Consider the following 20,000-nt stretch of genomic DNA (forward strand, 5'->3'; position numbering starts at 1 on the left):
GGTCTTGACTGCCATAATCGGCCATGAGTGATGACTGAGGCGCTCTACAATACAAACAAACTGCTATTAACTCTCTTTTTAAAACCTACTTAGAACGTTTATAGAACCTAAAACGACCCCTCAAATTTTACTTCTGACTACATATAAAACACTAGACGTTTGGTCTGAAAGCAGAGAAAACCTTCAATAGGGTCTCCGGGACAGTCATGATCCAAACTCTACACAAATTCAGTTTAACTGGGAAATTGCTTCAAGCTATTCAAACATTAGATCATGCTCATTCAGCTATGATCCAGGTGTGTAGCATTGTATCTGATCCTTTCCAAATCACTAATAGAACTAGGCAAGTTTTTCCATTGTCCCCACACATGGAACCTTAGCTGTCCCTTCTCATCTGAAAAAAATCCAGACATTACAGGAATCAAGGTTAACTCTCAAATACATTCAGAGGGAAAAGATGTGAGCTATATTTTATTTAAAGAACTGACAGTACTTGTGTAGTATCACGGCGCCCGTCGCATCGCATACCACTAATTAAGGTATGCGATGGACCAGATTTGAGGCTTTTCCCGGGATGAGTGTACAATTTTAATATCACGTCTCATCGCATGCCATTATAATGGCATGTGATGCGACGCGATTTCAATGTTAAATGCCCACTCAGACCCGATTTTTAATTGTATCCCCACCCTGATGGGTAATGACAATGTTAAATGCCCCCTCCCCCCCCCCACCCATTATTAACGCCACCCCACAGCGTGGCGAGCGGCGGCGGTACGCGTCCTCCGACTTTTTCATACCCCCACTATCCACGTCGGCGTGGAGTTGAATTTATATAGTGTGGCGAGCGCAGCGAGCCACCGAGCCCAAAGCGTGGTGAGCGCAGCGAGCCTCGCATTACTTCACAAGTATTACACGTGCGCTCGCCACGCTTCGGGCTCGGTGGCTCGCCACACTATATAAAATCAACTCTACACCGACGAGGATAGTGGGGGTATGAAAAGGTGGGAGGACGCGTACCGCTGCACTCCCCACGCTTCGGGTTGGCGTTGATAGTGGGGTGGAGTTAACAATGGGGGGGGGGGGGGGGCATTTTACATTGTCATTACCCATCAGGGTGGGTGTACAATGCAAAATAGGGTCTGGGTGCCTGTACAATTAAAAATCGGGTATAAATCGCGTCTCATCGCATGCGATCATATGGCATGGCATGCGATGCGATTTTGTGGTTGTACAATGCCCTGCGATGGAAATCGGGGGCGCCATGATAATACACAAGTACCGAACTGACAGCCTATTGGTCTCTCTCTGGTATATTTCCTATATAAAAAGGTAAACAAAACAGGTCATTATGATGAATAAAAACTTTGCTGGGCAATTTTCACACCTATTTTGACAAATTCCCTTGGCACTCAAAGGGTTAACTTTACTCTCTGAAATACCTTGGGGTCCAAATATCAAAATCCTATAAGCTCTTTCTACCATGCCAATTACACCCTATATTCAAATTTAAACAGGAATGGGGAACCTTTGACTCTTCAGCTGTTGTTGAATTACACATCCCAGCATGCCCTGCAATTGTTATAGCATGGCCAAATAGCAAAATTGTAGAAGGGCATGCTGAGATGTGTAGTTCAACAACAGCTGGAGGGCTAAAGGTTCCCCATCCATAATTTAAAACATTCAAAAGTGGAGACCATATTTTCTATCCTGGATCGGGTGCATCAATGCCATTAAAATGAACACCATCCTTAAAGTAGTGTATATTTTCTGGACATTTCCAATACCTGTTCCGCCACATACCCTCTGTGTTCTCCAATCTGCACTCTAAATTTATTTGGAACTTTAAAAAATAAAAACAAAACGAGAATTTGTCACTATCTTAGCCAAACCACTGCAGTATAGCGGTCTCGGATTACAAATTTTACAACGCTACCTAGATGCTAGAAAATGACTTGGCTCACTCATTTCATATCTCTGGGTGCACTCATTAACTCCTTTGGCTTCCAATATCACCTCTATGCAGATGACACCCAAATCTACCTCTCCTCTCCTGATCTGTCCCCCACTGTTTTCTCTCAAGTTTCCAACTGCCTCGCTGCCATCTCTACCTGGATGTCAGAGCGATTTCTGAAGCTGAATATGGACAAAACCGAACTTATTATCTTTCCCCCACCCAGAGCTATGCCCCCTACTAATATCTCTATCACTGTTAACAACACCATCATCTCCCCTGTTCCCCAACTCCGCTGCCTGGGTGTCACTCTTGACTCCTCCCTCTCCTTTGCACCCCACATCCAAGCCCTGGCCCATTCTTGCCGGTTCCAGTTACGCAACATTGCTCGCATCAGGCCCTTTCTCTCACAGAGTGCAACTAAGCTGATCATCCACTCATTAGTCATCTCACGGCTTGACTACTGTAATGCTCTTCTCACCGGCCTCGCTCAATCCCAACTAGCTCCTCTCCAATCTGTCCTCAATGCTGCAGCCAGGCTTATCTTCCTCTCCCGCCGCTCTAATTCTGCTACTCCCCTTCAACAAAATCTGCACTGGCTTCCATTCCCCTACAGAATCCTCTTCAAACACCTCACACTCACATACAGGGCCATCTCTAATTCCATTGCTCCATATATCTCTAACCTCATCTCCATTCATACACCCTCCCGCCCTCTACGGTCAGCTGACGACTGTCGTCTCTCCTCCACCCTGATCACTGCTTCCCATGCTAGAGTACAGGACTTTGCCCGTGCTGCACCCCTTCAGTGGAACGCACTCCCTCGCTCCATTAGACTCTCCCCGACCTTGCAAAGCTTCAAACGGGCACTGAAAACTCACCTTTTCATCAAAGCGTACCCTTCCACTGCATAAACCAGCTGGTTCTCCGACCCCTTGCCTGTTTACATCCTGCTATATAACCACCACCCCCTCGCTTGCACCTCTTGTAATCTGTCTGTCTCCCCTTCCTACTAGATTGTAAGCTCCTCTGAGTAGGGCCCTCTTCCCTCCTGTTGTCAAAGCCCACTTCTCTTCACATTTCACTCACTGCTCTCCTTTACTCCAACACCCAGTGACCATCTTCATACTCATCTCCATCATTGGCCTCAAGCCTCTAGTTGTATGTTGATTGGGTCCTCACTACTTACATTTAAGCTGTAATGTGTATTGAACTGTGGTGCTCTTTTATTTGTACTGTATTTTTGTTATTTATTCAATGTTATGCCAAGTTTTGTCTCCCTGTATTGTTCCTTTGTACGGCGCTGCGAAACACTTGTGGCGCCTTATAAATAAAATTATAATAATAATAATAATAATATCTACTATGGGTTAAAATTTTCCCTGCAATTTTCTCACCCATTACCCACTGTAGACTTGACTCTTCCAGCTTAGGAAAGTCTTAATAAATAATTAATATACAAAAAAAACTATTTTTTCTGCTCGTCCTTCAATTCCATCTTCAATAAAAGGACTCTGTACATAACGTTCTATGACACAAGGGTTCTCACACAACTATACAATTCCATTCTTACAAGAGATCCCCCTTCTCCTGGATCATCTGCATCATATGTACCCTAACTCTTCTGAGATGTGATTGAGAAACTGTGGATTACATGGTACTTTTTACCACAACTAGTGGTCCTGTCCTCACATTCTAATAGAACATGACGCGTTCCCTTCTCTCACATCTTCTTGCGCTTTCTGAATTGCTCACCTCTGCTAATCTTCTACTCTGTGTCCCAGTCGAACACCTCTCTAAAGAATCGAACAAATTCCTTCTCCATGTTTCTTGTGCAGCCAAATATCAAATTAGCTCACAATTGGAAATCTGCTGCTGCACCTAGCCATCAAAAATTACTCAAAAGGGATCTGGTTTGTAGCTATGATGGAATGCATAACAATTTTACATTGAAATTTCATTCCTGTATGGCTTCCCCATATATCATAATGCACCTCTCCCGGGCCTCAAATGAATCCTGAACTTCCCTAATTTAGACATTTAACTGACACTTTCGGATGATCCCAGTGCACTGTCAGACACTGGGGCAGATGTATTAAGCCTTAACAAGAGAAAAACGCAAGTGTGATAACGAGAGATAAAAGTCCAGCCAATCAGCTCTTAACATGTTACAGGCTGTGTTTGAAAAAAAGTCAATAAGGAGCTGATTGGCTGGACGTTTATCTCTCATCACCCTTGCATTTCTCTCTTGTTAAGGCTTGATACATCTGCCCCACTATACCTTGCACTCTTACTCTTGACTTTATTTTTTTATATTCTGTCCTTCCCCCTTCTTTATCAACTGATATTCTTTTCTTCTCTTTACTCAATTCATATAACCATACTGTGATTGTAATACTCTCAATTTCTATGTCTGCTGTACTCAACTGAGGATATCCTCTCATTCGGTCACTATTACTATTTAATGCCTTTTAAGTCTTACTTCTCCCACTATTCAGTGTTTATGATGTAATATAGATGAATCTATGTTTTTGTTTATATGTTTGACCAACTGTATTCATTCAATAAAAATATATGACAAAAACACTGCCACTTCCTATTTCAGATATGGAGTGCTTGTCACTGTGTGTGTGTGTGTGTGTGTGTGTGTGTGTGTGTGTGTGTGTGTGTGTGTGTGTGTGTGTGTGTGTGTGTGTGTGTACACACACACACTTGCATTGAGTTCTTTCTTTAAAAAATTAAGAAAACAATATATGATTTTGGAATGAGTCCAGTGCATAAGTCAAAAAAAGTACTTGTTTCCTAGCACGGCGCCCACGATTTTCATCTTATGCCATCGTATCGATCGCACCCAATTTTTAATTGTACAGGCACCCTGATGGGTGATTACTATGTTAAATGCACCCCCATTGTTAACGCCACCCCCAGTATCAACGCCAACCCGAAGCGTGGCGAGCCCGCGAGGTACGCGTCCGACGTGTATAGTTGGGGTATGAAAAGGTCGGAGGAGTGGAGTTGATTTTATATAGTGTGGCGAGCGCAGCGACCCAAAGCGTGGCGAGGGGACGCGAATTACTTCACATGTATTCCACGTCCGCTCGCCACACTTCAGGCTCGGTGGCTCGCTGCTCTCGCCACACTATATAAATTCAACGCCACGCTGATGTGGATAGTGGGGGTATGAAAAGGTCGAAGGACGTGTACCGCCGCCCCTTGTGGGCTCGCCACGCTTCGGGTTGACGTTGATAGTGGGGGTGGCGTTAACAATGGGGGTGCATTTAACATAGTAATTACCCATCAGGGTGCCTGTACAATAAAACATTGGGTCTGATCGCATGCCATTGTAATGGCATGCGATGCGACGCGATATTAAAATTGTACAGTGCGGGTCTTAAGACCCAAGAAAATCGGATCCCATCGCATACCTTAATTAGTGGTATGCAATGGCATACGATGGGCGCCGTGCTAGAAAACAAGTACCAAAAAAAAAAAAAGGGCTCCGTAGAAGAGTGACAAATTTAAACAGCAATGTGGTTAAAAGTAGCGCGCTGGCTGTAGGTTTACTATACTATGAGTTACCGGATTATTTATTATGTAGATGTTTGATACAAATGTCTATGAAGTAAACTAAACTATCAGCAGGAAATATTTTTAATTTGAGAATTGTTCAACTAGCAATATATTAGTAACTCATTTAACAAAATTACCTTTTAGTCCCAACTCTATGATTTGGAGCAATATCAATTGTATCTGTAGCAGAATCATGTCTTACAGCTAGACCAAGGTCAGCAATGCAGCAAGTTCCATTTTTCTTGACCAGAATATTTTTCGATTTAAGGTCTCTATGCGCAATAGCTGGTTTCCCTGTAAGAAAAACACACACAAAAATAATAATAAAAAAAAAAAAAAACTATGATCAGCAAGGAATTAGGAAGATAAAATGCTGCTGTCCAAAAACTGTATTTAGCTTCAGTGAAGGAAAAAGGGGAAAGGGCTGTTGGACGGTTGCAGCAGTGCATACACTGCCCAATGTGGGAGACTGGCAACTTCAAAATATTATGTCATGCAGACATGCTGCCCAACCTGCCACGTCCAACCGATCATCTTTAGGATTGGTTGTGCCCCTACAGTGTTCGATTACGTACAAAATCCACCTATAGCTATTCTAAAAAATATATTTGTTATTTTTCTTTGATAGGAGGCATACAATGAGAAAAGTTTGATAGCGCTACTTAGATCTGGTTCTACCAGGACAAAATAAACTAAAATTCGCTATTATATCTGGGTAGTAGAGGTAGAGGAGAGCAAACACTACATGGATTTTGCCGCCTCCACAATACGGTTAGTTAAAACCATTACATGAAGTTACAAAGTTAACACTGCTAAAGTGTAATAACCATTAGTTTGATTTTTTTAAGCAGATCACAAGGTGTAGCAGGAAAAAAGTAGTAACTGTGCCATTCCATGCGACATTTAGGTTTATGTTTAGTCCCATTTCATGAATAAAAGGATGATTAATAAATCTAGAACTTTGTTATTTTATAAGTTCATTAACGTAAACAAAAAGTAATTGTTGCAAAAAAAAATTATTCCAATGTAGAACTTGTGATGAAACAGGACTTCCAAGCTAACATAATGTAATGGGAGGGGTATAATGAGTCTTGTAGGATGCTGGCTGAATTTTTAAAGGGGCAATCACTTATGGTGCCCATGCACTTGTGCGATCGGATGCAATGCTACATCATAATGCAATGTCCCATCGCATCTGATCACATCGTAAGAGCTTTTTTCCAGCACCTGATGTTGCATGTCATTGGATGCTGGAAGAGGACCGGCTGGTTGAGGCATGCAGTGGTGGTAGTCAACAGCAGGCGGCAGAATTTGAAAGAAAAACAATTAAAAAGCCTGGGAGGCCCTTTGATTAGCATTGCGAGTGATCACGTGTGGTTAATAACCGTACATAATATCTATCGATGGTTATGCATCGCGCTGGCATGTGGTTTATTGAAATCACATGCCATATCTCACAACTGTATGAGCATCATTAGAAGACATAGTTTTGTCTTGTAAGCAACTGCCCCTTTTAAAAAATTTCAGTTTGGCCAGCATTTTGGTAGCATTATATCCTGCCCAATATTTGGGAAATTAGGGTGGGTTTTACTTAATTCCAAAATGGATTTAATTATATTCCCACCAACAAAGAACAGTTACCATCCTGATATCTCTAACTGTTGACAACTCGACAATCTACCCTACCCCACAAGCTCACTGCCTAGGGGTCATCCTTGACTCTGAACTCCCCTTTGTTACCCACATTCAATCTGTCTCCAAATCATGTTATGTGCATCTAAAAAAACAAACATATCCAAAATACGACCCTACAGTATCTTACACAAGACACTACTAAATCTCTTATCCACGCACTCATAGCATGCATTTACTATTGCAATGGTCTCCTAACTGGTCTTCCCAAGAACAGACTTACGACACTGCAATCCATTGTAAATGCTGCTGCTAGGCTGATCTTACTAGCAAGACTCTCAGTCTGCTGATCCACTCTGCCAGTCCCTCCCTTGGTTGCCTGTATTTTACTGTATTGTTATATACATATATACAAGTATATAAAATACTTCTACTCACATATAAAACTACTACACTAGCATATACTGTATCTCTTTACTTATCTTAAATATCTCCCAACTCTACCACTCTGCTATGCACAAGATCTGCGTCTGTCTTCTGCACAGATTACTAGCTCCCATTCATTATTGCAGGAATTTTATCGGGCTGCCCCCACCCTATGGAATGCCCTTCCACGCACAGTAAGACTCTCCTCTAGCCTCCAAACTGTCAAGCGTTCCCTAAAATCTCACCTCTTCAGGCAAGCCTATCAAATTTAAGTTCCACAAACAAATAACCCTCTGAGGCACTTGCATATCTTATAGCTTCCCTTCTGGACTTGCAACTTGGTGGAATTGCTATGCTATTACTGGTGCCTGTCCTTGCGTTTCCCTCCTATGTAGATTGTAAGCTTGCAGCAGGGCCCTCTTACCTTCAGGATTGTCTGTTACCCAGTTTGTTCTATCACTGTCTACAATTGTAAAGCACAACAGGATCTGCTGCACTATATAATAAACTGTAAATAAATAAAATAATCTAAAAATGGTTTTGGTACCAGAATGGGACTTTGTGACTAATTTTTTTTATAAAAAAACTTTGTTGTTTATTATTTATATGCATACAGCTAATTTAACACTATAGTGATATCTGTGAAATCTCACTAATGTTTAACCCAGGGAATGAATATCTTTGGCCAATCTCAATATCGGGAATTGGAAGAAATTTTAAGAATGTCAGACTTTAACCCATGCAATATCATTAGTTTTGAATATAAATGTTCTATATGCATCTCTTCCTCCCCCATAACATAATATAACATGTATATAATTAAACGGTCGCTAAAACCAGTATAGCACATTTACATAAACATAATGTTTCTCTGTCTGAGTGACAACTGGCATGCAAACACACCCAAGACATCAATTTCATAGGAATCCCATGGGAGTGTCAAAGGCACGTGGGCAGATTTCTGTTCTATTATGAGGTACGATTATGGTGAAGGGATGACTGCTTTTGTGGGAGGATTTGCATCTTAAATGTGGCAGGGGTTTCCCCTGCCAATATTATAAAAAGATCTCTGCAATTGTGAATAAATGCATAAAGCTGTGCTGATAGTGGTATTAGTATAAGCTCAGAACCAGGCCCACGGTATTCATGGTAGGTTTGCTGCAAGGCGTGTGCACATTACAGGTTTATGCACACAATCACAACCGCGATCCATAGAAAATGCACAGATCGATCACAAGTATGACTGTACCAACCATGCCGAGAATAAAAAATGTTTATGTTATTTAACAGCATACACAAAAAAAAAATAATAATAATTACCTTGCGTCCCAACTATTTCCATGTGAAGATGAGCTAGGCCACTTGCAGTGGATAGCGAAAGCTTCAGCATTCCCTCCACAGTCACTGTGTATCTGTTTAGGTAATCAAAGAGCGAACCATGCTCATGATAATCAGACACCAACCAAAGTTGAGTCCAAGTGCCATTATCTGCAAAAAAAAAAAGGATTAAAAAGCATAACTAAAAACCATAGATGAAAGCAAAAAGGACTCCACAAATATATTCACGAATAATGGGTACACACTATGCGACGTGAGTACCCAGCAATACTGGAGGTTGGCAAGTGTATTCACGGTTGCTGATGCCGGCGGGGGTGAGTGACAGCAGGGAAAGTATCTGCAGAAAGGCCCTAGTTAATGAGGTCCCCCCTTCCTCTGAACTGAAAAGACAAGGGAGGGGGTCTTTAATGTTGCACAAGAGAATGTGGTTTGCCAGCACACTCATGAAGTCATTAACGAAATGAGTTTGTACATGCCTTGTACATGCCTTACCAGACGACAGCCGGCCGCTTGTCAGACATGCAGGAGAGGGAAAGACGCGTGTTAGCGCCATAGCCTGTTCACTGGACACAGACTTCTGCTGCGGGAGCCCAGAGGCGCACGCAAGGACACTGATTGACCGGGGTGAAATGTGCTTTTATATCATGTGGTACTCAAGCCCACACTGATGAATAGTGGGGTATGAGACGTGACTTGTGCTTTACACTTTTAAGCAAATTATCCTTTTTTTAAAAAAAACAATATTGCACTATGAAGCACTTCCTTCTCTATCTATTTCCAGAACTGTTTTAATCCCGTTTTGGATCCCCGGTTTCCCCAAAAGTTGGGAGCTGCGGTCTTAGTGCACTATAGAGTAGACTGTCAGAGTACGTAAATAAAAAAAAATAGAAAACTGAAACAGAAATCAGGTGCAAATTTTTATGTGTTAAGCCGTAGTGCCAGCACACCTCGAAGTTTAAAGATGACTGAAAAAGGCTTTGGATTTTAAAAAGACTGGTGAGTGCTCTCCGATACTGGATATATACACATATACTTTCCAGTGTTTATATAAAATATATAAAATATCCTGGATCTCCATTGAACAGGAAGTTCATACAAACTGTGAAGGATCTGTGTGTGTTTTAAACTTAGCAACCAATAATTTTTCCCTGTTGAGTATTTGTTTTTCCTTGCATGCCCTATTCACCATCATATTACTGTAACCCCTCATGACCAACCTCCAACTCAATTATACCCCTTTCACACCAGAAATGCAGAGACAAACCCGGGAATTACATTCCTGGGACAAGTAGGGACATTCCCGGGTTGGGACCCATTCACACATGGGTCGGCACATTTCACACTGAACCCGGGATGACCCTGCATTTCTATTGGCAGTATTCAATGAGGCTGATTCGCCATGTTTTATGGCGATTTTGTGCTATTTTCATGCTGTACGGTGATTTTTTTACTAAAACGGTGAATCACCCTATTCAATGACCAGATGGCGAATACATTTCAAGGTTTTTAATCGCCATGATTCACTGAGTAGCAATCGCTATCTTTTTATGGTGAAGTGGAATGTGAACTTTTAAAATAAAGGGTTTTGTTTTTTACATTTGGTGTCAAAAAATCAGGAATTTAATTCTGAGGAGGGGCATGCTATTTTTATTCATGTGCTGTAAGCACATGAAAATATATTTAATTTAAAAAAAAATATATATATATATATATATATATATATATATATATATATATATATTTTTTACACAGAGCAGCCAGCAGGGGGCCGGGGGCCACTCATTAGATATTTATATATTCACTGCACCCGCTCATTACATATGCACGATCGGGTGTAGTGAATACCCGGTCCCCTGTTGGCTATCCCGGGGGGCAGCCTGTGCTGCCTGGCTCCCGGGGAGCCCACCTCCCCCCCACAAACGTTCTGGGGCAGGCAGGGAGACTTCCATCTCCCTCCCTGCCTGCCGCCGTCCTCAGGCTCCCTGCGGCATTGCCGCAGGAGTTAAATTTCGCCGGTCAGGGGCAGTGAGCCCCTGACTCGTTGAATACTGGAGCCGGCGAGGCTACGGAACGCGGCGGGCAGTGGCGAATGTGCAGCGAATTCTAAAAAGGATTCGCTGCACATTGTCAAAATTCACATTGAATACTGCCCTATGAGAATAGCATTGAAAATTGCCTTTTTTAGGCTCACATTAGATTATTGATTAATAATTAAGACACAAAACATTTGTAGTGTTTCAGCCTTTGTTTACTTGTATAAAACAAATTAAAAAGGCATATGAAAGCATCTTCCCCTCTAATGATTAATAGCTCTCTCACCTCCTCATTTGTCCAAGACATGGCACACATTGCAGGCTTTCAGGGGTTAAAATGCGCTTCTGGGGTCTGTGGTGCTATGGAAGATGCACAGTGTCTCCCTGCACGCTGTATGCTGTGTCTGAGTGTCCACCACAACAGGAAGTTGCTAGCAAATCAGCACTAGCAGAGGCAACATGGGAAGCAGGGACATGTCCCTACACCTTTCACACCAGCCAGTAACCCTGCAAGGACCCGGGAGCAACCCTGCTACGTAGCAGGGTTGAATTGCGAGCAGGGCCCTCCTACCTTTTGACTCTCTGTAAATACTCTGTTTGTTGTATCACTGTCTCCTTTGTAAAGCGCAACGAAATACGCTGCGCTATATAAGAAACTGTTAATAAATAAATAAATAAATTGCCGGCAAATTAACCTAGGAATTTGTCCCTGGAACATTTCACACCAGAGCTAGTCCCGGGTAGTTCCCGGACCCAACCCGGGAATTTAGGCTGGTGTGAAAGGGGTATTATTGGGCTCTTTATGTGTATGTCATCTCTTAAGAGCAAATACGTTTAGTTCTCAGGAATTCTCCTTTGGGGGATCCCTTTAATGGTCGACACAAGATCATAACTATTGCGATGAAGTATACGGTTTGTCGCTGTTGGTTTGTGGCACACAGTTGGGATTCTCAACCACCCTGGTCCACATTTATGGATATATCAAGTAACGGAATTGTTGTTCTGCTGAATTAGGTTGTCATTCTCAAGTTAAGGTCATTGGTGTTAAGCAAAGTCAAAATCAGACTCCGACTCAATTACATATCACCATTCCAAGTTAGTAGTACATTCTATACAGTGCAAATAACATGCTGCATATACATATAATTTGTTTAGCTGAAAACCAATTCTCCCACCCCCCACAAAAAAAAACCCCCACCACTTAAATTGGTTACAATTTTTATATTTGTGAGAAAATTATGATTTGAGACTGTGGACGGGTGTTGAAACATGCAGTGATTTCTAAGTGAAGTTTGCATACTACCTCTCCTCTGCATACTTGTATGGCATACTTGTATGGCATATATATATATATATATATATATACACACACACACATATACACACACATATACACACACATATATTTATATATGTGGCTCCATCCAAAGGGGGAAGAAGAAAAACACAGGTTATGCTATGTTATTTTAGACTTTCACTCCTGTCCCTGCACTCCCACAGACAACTTTTGTGTGTGTAAAACAGTCGCTTTGTAGGTTCATGAATAAGGACAGTTGGTGTGTATTTGTGTACGTAAGGGAATTAACAAATTTTGCAATACATTGATTTCATGACCATACACTTATTTACAGAATATTGTCGACTCCATAGTATGTGCAAAATGCAAGCCCTAGAAGGACACTTGATTGGTATGGCTATATAACAGTGGCACCCAGCACTATCACTATTTCTATTGTCCTAAGCAAATTCAGCTAAGAGGCAAAGGACAAATGCATTTGAATATTTGGTACTTGTTTTCTAGCACGGCGCCCATCATGGCTCATCGCATACCTTAAGTTAAGGTATGTGATGGACGCGACCAACGTGATTTTTGGGCTATTTTTAGCCTTTTTCCCGAAGCGTGGCGAGCGCAGCAAGCCCCGCGAAGGGACGCGTAATACCTGTGAAGTAATGCGCGTCCGCTCACCACACTATATAATATCAACTCCACGCTGTAATGGATAGTGGGGGTAAGAAAAGGTCAGAGGACGCGTACCGCCGCCTCTCGCGGGCTCGCTGCGCTTGTGGGGTGGCGTTAACAATGGGGGGGCATTTGACCCATCAGGGTGGGGATACAATGAAAATTGGGGTCTGGGGGGTCATTTAACATTGGGGCCAATGTAAAATCGGGTCTCAGTGACCATTTTACATTGGTTCCAATGTAAAAATCGCGTCAATCGCATCGCATGCGATTTGGTTGCATGCGATGGACGTGATTTTTTAGGACCCGATGGATACAATTTTAATCGCTGGCGCCGTGCTAGGAAAAAAGTACCGAATATTTTTCTAGACCTACACCCTTCTCCTTAGAAAATGTCAATTTCTAGGACAAAGTTTTCAGATAAGCTATTGAACACATTTGGTACTTGTGTATTATCAGGGCGCCCAAGCTTTCCATCGTACGACATAGTTTTGGTCGCATCGCATGTGATGCGACCAAATTGGACCCGATTTTTAAATGTACAGGCACCCTGATGGGTGATTACTATGTTAAATGCACCCCCATTGTTAACGCCACCCCCACTATCAACGGCCACTTGAAGCGTGTCGAGCCCGCGAGGTGCGGCGGTACGCGTCCTCCAACCTTTTCATACCCCCACTATCCACGTCGGCGTGGAGTTGATTTTAGATAGTGTGGCGAGTGCAGCGAGCCCGAAGCGTGGCGAGCCCTGCGAGGGGACTCTGATTTCTTCACATTTATTCCGCGTCCGCTCGCCACACTATAAACTCCACGCCGATGTGGATAGTGGGGGTATGAAAAGGTCGGAGGACGCGTACCGCTGCACTCGCCAAGCTTCGGGTTGGTGTTGATACTGGGGTGGTGTTAACAATGGGGGGGCATTTCACATTGTCATCACCCATCAGGGTGGGTGTACAATTGAAAATCAGGTCTGTGGGTGCATTTAACATAGGAATCAGGCATCAGGGTGCCTGCACAATGTAAAATCGCGTTGCAACGCAATGTAAAATCGCGTTGCAACGCAACGCAAGCGATGCGACGCAATAATAAAATTGTATAGTCTGCCCTGGAAACCCTCAAATGGGGTCCCATCGCATACCTTAATTAGTGGTATGCGATGGGCGCCTGGATAATACACAAGTACCACACATTTTTTCAAAATGTAAAAGGTATCACTTTTATGTTGTATATAAAACAAAAACTAAACTATGAAATAGAATTGGGCTCTCTCAGTTAAAGTGGTATGTATGGAGAAAGTGGTACAGAAACATTTGGGGGCTATTCAATCCCGGCCGCTGTAGTCTATTCAATGCTGACCGTATTATGACAAAACAGATCCGACTTTAAAACAAGTCGGATTGGTTGTGTCGAATTCATGGCTGTTTTCTACAATCCGTGGCCATTCTCGCAGATACGCCCACTTTCAGACAGACACTTACAGTCGAACTGAGCAAAAATGGCCTGGGAATCTGACTGTCGGGACATTCAGACAGCCAGAATCCCGGATTGAATACCCCTTTAATGAGTCTCTCCCACACTAATCCCCTCATCCTCCAACCCATTCACACCTCCACCACATCCAACTGGAAGTCCGATCTATCATCCCTTTTAGACTGGTTCAGTTTGCTTTAGGAATGTAAGCAGGTTGCTTGTTCCTCTGGTCATTCCTCGGGACATGAAAGGACACTTGCTGGATGCCATTACAATCAAATAGGGTTATATGCAAGTTCTATCCGATTTCTTGAATCATTAGTGATTCAACCCTCACAGTGCATGTTACAGAAAAACCGTTTAGTGGGATTACTTTGCAGATTTTTTTTCTACAAAACATATGATCATGTCTTTAGTCAAATTTGCCATTTAATTCACAAAAGTGGCAAGATGTGTTTCACAATTTTTTTATTTAGCATTTAGGAACCTTATCAGGGCATTTGTCATTTGAGCTCTATTAAAACAAGGAAATAAGGATGCCAAAATAAAAATAAACGTTAGTCTGCGAGTTGAATTTTAAATGGCTGGCTATTACATAGGAGCTTGAATTTTAAATGCTAAATTGAAATATATAAGAAAAACAAATGATATCACAACCTAAACATCAAAAAAAAAAAAAAAAAAGAAGAAGACCATATGGTTGATAAATGACGACAAACCTTTATTGTCAGCAGCAATAAAGCCAAGGATGTTTTCATGGCGCAACATCACCGTTTGGTAGATTTCTGCCTCACGGAACCACGAACGTTCTTCTCTCGAAGAGAAAATCTTTACTGCCACTTCTTCCCCTCTCCATTTCCCACGCCATACTTCACCAAATCGACCTTTACCAATGCTCTCTTGCAAAACTATAGTCCTAGCAATCGTTCTTTGCACAAGTAAAGGTAAACCTATGAGTGACCAAAATAAAATAAATTCAATGGCACTGTAAATTCACTATTTCAAGAAACGTTTTAAGTTTAGAGGTAAACTATGCAATAACTTTCACAATAGGAAGAACATTGGCTTTACATGTGAAGTGTAAAAAATAAAAAACAGCACAGGGTATGCGCAGGATAAAATAGACTTCACACATACAGAATAAGAGACAAACACGAAAACTAAAAATAGGGACTACAAGTATTACTGTTAACCTGTAATCAAAGAAGATTCTCAAAATGGGAGTTTAGGCTTTAGATAGACAAGTGCTTCAGTTACAGAGATGAAAATAAAGAAAAAAATCAGCACTAAGGGTTCTTATGACTATAGTATTACAAAAAGGTTAGGCATAATAATCAATCAAGCGCAAAGTTAATAGTATAAAAGTTCCATTACAAATGGCAAATGTAAAGAAGTTTCAACAGTATTACACAAATGTTCACATGGATTTTCAAGGAAATTTGACATTAGGGCCCAAAAACTAGACATCCAGTCAAACACTCCGGATTGTCCATGATTCAACCATAAAAGTAATATTGGTCTAGCCGTTGTTTTTGCTTTATTTGTAGACCAAGCTTTCCTGCATTTGCACAGCGTTTATTAAGGATGTTTTGGGTGCTTTATATGTTTTTAAGCTAGGAAAACGTGATCATCGGCATACACTAGATCTGTGAGGGCTGTATTTTTGCGAGTTACAGTGCCCATTTAATTTAATGTCTTTCTGAGAATTCAGTTCATAGATCTGTTGAAGAGCATGGGCGATCGACTACAACAGAGGTTCTCAAACTGTGGGTCCCGACCTTCTCAGCATGGGGTCACGACTCCATGTTGCTGACCATCAGGCTGATGACTTTTCTAATCGCAGTCAGTGATGCAAGGAGTCTGAAAGAACTGTTGAATTGTCTGTTATTTTAGCCTCCTCCCATCATGTTGTACCTCCACAATACCGCCACGCATGTGCTGTCTGCTGACTACACATGATGTGATAAACCTTCTGCATTCACTTGCTGGGGTCCAGTAATTATTTTTATTGCCTGATGGAGTCCCAGAGAAGAATAGTTTGAGGACCCCTGGACTACAACACCAGTTGAGATTATGAAAGTTTGGCCTGATTATTTAACTGTTTAATATGTTGTTGTAGAGAGATTGAAGCACCTTAAGGGTGATATGTTGGATGTGCTCTGCCTTGGGGGCACACCAGACAGTCTCTCTGTCCACACTGTCAAAAGCACATTTAAAAAGGTAAAAAAAAAAAAAAAGGGGGGGGGGGGGGTTCTTTGTAGGTGTTGTGTATTTTCTTAACATGGTCACTGCATCTTCTACTGTGCCTAAAAAATAGGATTTTGGGTACCTACCTGTAAATCCTTTTCTCGTAGTCCATATGGGATACTGGGTTCACTACTATGTCTCTCCTGCGGAGGTCTCAATCCCCCATAGTAGTGATCCCAGTATCCCATTGGACGGTAGAGAAAATAGGATTTTGGGTACCTACCGGTAAATCCTTTTCTCGTAGTCCATATGGGATACTGGGATCACTACTATGGGGGATTGAGACCTCAGCAGGAGAGACATAGTAGTGAACCCAGTATCCCATTGGACGGTAGAGAAAAAGCTGCTTATTATCTACAGTTGCTTTCTCGTTTAATAGACTTGAATATATCAAATTGATACTATTAGCTGGATGATATTAGTGAAATTGTGCCACTGCAGTTTTACAGTTTGCAGCATGACCGTTTTTGTGATGTGAAACATTATGATATCTTTTAAGTGTGGCACGCAGGAGTCTTTCCATGCAATTGCATATGTCTAAGTTGGTTTACTGTTACCTCTCCTCCTGCCTTAACAGTTTTAAGGAGTGGTACTTAAAGTGTCCTTGCCACCTTTTAAGTTTGCTGCTCATTGATTAAATAGGTTGGCCATTTAGATCTTTGATGTTTAAAAAGGTTGCGGTTTTAAAGTTTCTATCGCATTGTGACCGGACGCCTGCTCTGACTACGCCCTTCGGGTCCAGAGATAGCGGTTCCTGGTCTCACGGGACCTACCCAATAGGGGATTCCCTGTTACCGTCAGTAACTGGCTGTTACCAACTCCGCCCACTACGTAGTGGGCAAGGATATCGCTAACACCACCAGACTCCTAATACGTGGCAAAGGAAGGAAGAGAAAGACTCTCTCTTTGTTGGGGCACTCTTTAACAATGATTACAATTCAGTAATCAGAAACTTGTAGAAATATATCATAAGATATTGTCAGTGAGTCATGAGTAGCAACACAAGTTTGAGTGGGATGATATAGGTAGATATATCGTGGAGCCAGTGTCACTGGGATAGAGTAGACTAGTTATGGATGCTAGTAACACTTAAAGGAGTGGGTTTGATTGACCCAACCCAGGATATGGTATAGGCTAAAAATTAACTTTTATTTGGTTTTGTTAAAATAAACACTAGACAAGAACGTTTTTTAGGCGCTCACACACAAACATATAACATATATATATATATATATATATATATACACACAAAAATTGAGAGATTCACACTAACTTGTGTGTGCCCTGTGGGCATAACATCCCCTGGTTCTGCAATACCATGTATCTCGGCTCAAGAAGATACGTATGAGTCTAAGAGTATAAGAGCTCTAGAAAATGTCTCAAAGATGAGCCTATGAGGTAGGACTAAATTAGTATAGCCCAGCCCCCAGTCCAGGTGATAATGTTCCCCAGCACAGGTAGTGGGTTAGGGGGGGTCACCTGCGTGTTGCTAGAACGGGATGTTATCTGTTAACACTTACACTGACTCAGAGATCTGTACACACAAACAGTACCTGAGCCGCTAATGATTAAATAAAATATTAACTGTCATTGAGAAATACTTTTTACTTTTTATCTAGACTGCCGATTCGACAGCATGCATATTGTTGATAGTTAGAGATTGGTTTGGATTAAATTAGAAAATACTGACAGTATAAGCATACTATGTTGACACTACAGCTGTCGGCTAAACTGAAATAATACAAGATTGCCACAGCACAGATAAACTCATCTCTTTGTGCCAATTGCTATCTGTACTAACACCAATCTGTATTGCAAATGTATGTGTAACTGCCGACATGGTGGCAGGTAGACTGTGACAACTTGTATTTAAGAGATTGGTTTGGATTAAATTAGAAAATACTGACAGTATAAGCATACTATGTTGACACTACAGCTGTCGGCTAAACTGAAATAATACAAGAATGTCACAGCACAGATAAACTCATCTCTTTGTGCCAATGGCTATCTGTACTAACACCAATCTGTATTGCAAATATATGTGTAACTGCCGACATGGTGGCAGGTAGACTGTGACAACTTATATTTAATGCTTCACATGCCGGCCATGAACCGAACTAGAGCCTGTCTGTATTGAATGAGACATACTCTAGTGTCGGCCTGCCGACAGATACACGGTTGACGACGGGCACCTTTGTAGACGGTTAAAAGCAGATAGGACTGCCGGCCTGAAAGGCAAGCTTATCACTGTTGATGAATGACACTTTTATAGACTGTTGCAAAGAATACCAGAGAGTACGGTACAAACAAATGCACATAACAGTCTACAACATCAGGCACTGGAAAGTGTCCTCTTAAAAGTAGATTCCTAAGTTTGCGGAATCTCACTATAATTAAATGTATATTTTCCCTTTTTGGCAAACAAACTAGGATGATCACTAGTCAGCCAACACTCTACCTCTTCTCAAGAACAATTAAACCTTGTAGAGGGATTGCTACCCCTTCGATACAATGTTGAAATACTAACTGTTCCAGCAATACTTGAAACATTTTATTTACTGTGGTGAAATCTCATGTATTGACCTATCCATTATACCTCCACTCTCCAATTGAGAGTTTATGGCTCTGACTAAGTGAATCCTAGTAAGTGTTAACAGATAACATCCCGTTCTAGCAACACGCAGGTGACCCCCCCTAACCCACTACCTGTGCTGGGGAACATTATCACCTGGACTGGGGGCTGGGCTATACTAATTTAGTCCTACCTCATAGGCTCATCTTTGAGACATTTTCTAGAGCTCTTATACTCTTAGACTCATACGTATCTTCTTGAGCCGAGATACATGGTATTGCAGAACCAGGGGATGTTATGCCCACAGGGCACACACAAGTTAGTGTGAATCTCTCAATTTTTGTATATATATATATATATATATATATATATATATATATATATATATATATATATATATATATATATATATATATATATATATATATATATATATGTTTGTGTGTGAGCGCCTAAAAAACTTTCTTGTCTAGTGTTTATTTTAACAAAACCAAATAAAAGTTAATTTTTAGCCTATACCATATCCTGGGTTGGGTCAATCAAACCCACTCCTTTAAGTGTTACTAGCATCCATAACTAGTCTACTCTATCCCAGTGACACTGGCTCCACGATATATCTACCTATATCATCCCACTCAAACTTGTGTTGCTACTCATGACTCACTGACAATATCTTATGATATATTTCTACAAGTTTCTGATTACTGAATTGTAATCATTGTTAAAGAGTGCCCCAACAAAGAGAGAGTCTTTCTCTTCCTTCCTTTGCATATATATTTACTCTCTAGGGTGCACCTC

The 20,000-nt window shown here is 41.5% G+C and overlaps 1 protein-coding gene across 2 annotated transcripts in view; it reads right to left on the reverse strand.

The window, feature by feature from the left end:
* Positions 1-20,000, reverse strand: part of TGFBR1 (transforming growth factor beta receptor 1) — a 98,528-nt gene that overhangs the window by 30,713 nt on the left and 47,815 nt on the right. For both annotated transcript variants that reach the window (XM_083188352.1, XM_083188353.1), the window contains exons 4-6: positions 15,103-15,333; positions 8,903-9,070; positions 5,662-5,818 (exon numbers count right to left, since the gene is read on the reverse strand). In XM_083188352.1, coding sequence (XP_083044478.1) covers positions 5,662-5,818; positions 8,903-9,070; positions 15,103-15,333 — 556 coding nt within the window. The remainder of the gene's footprint in view (positions 1-5,661; positions 5,819-8,902; positions 9,071-15,102; positions 15,334-20,000) is intronic.

This window comes from Crinia signifera, chromosome 5, assembly GCF_055691185.1.
Source record: "Crinia signifera chromosome 5, ASM5569118v1, whole genome shotgun sequence".
Lineage (NCBI taxonomy): Eukaryota > Metazoa > Chordata > Amphibia > Anura > Myobatrachidae > Crinia > Crinia signifera.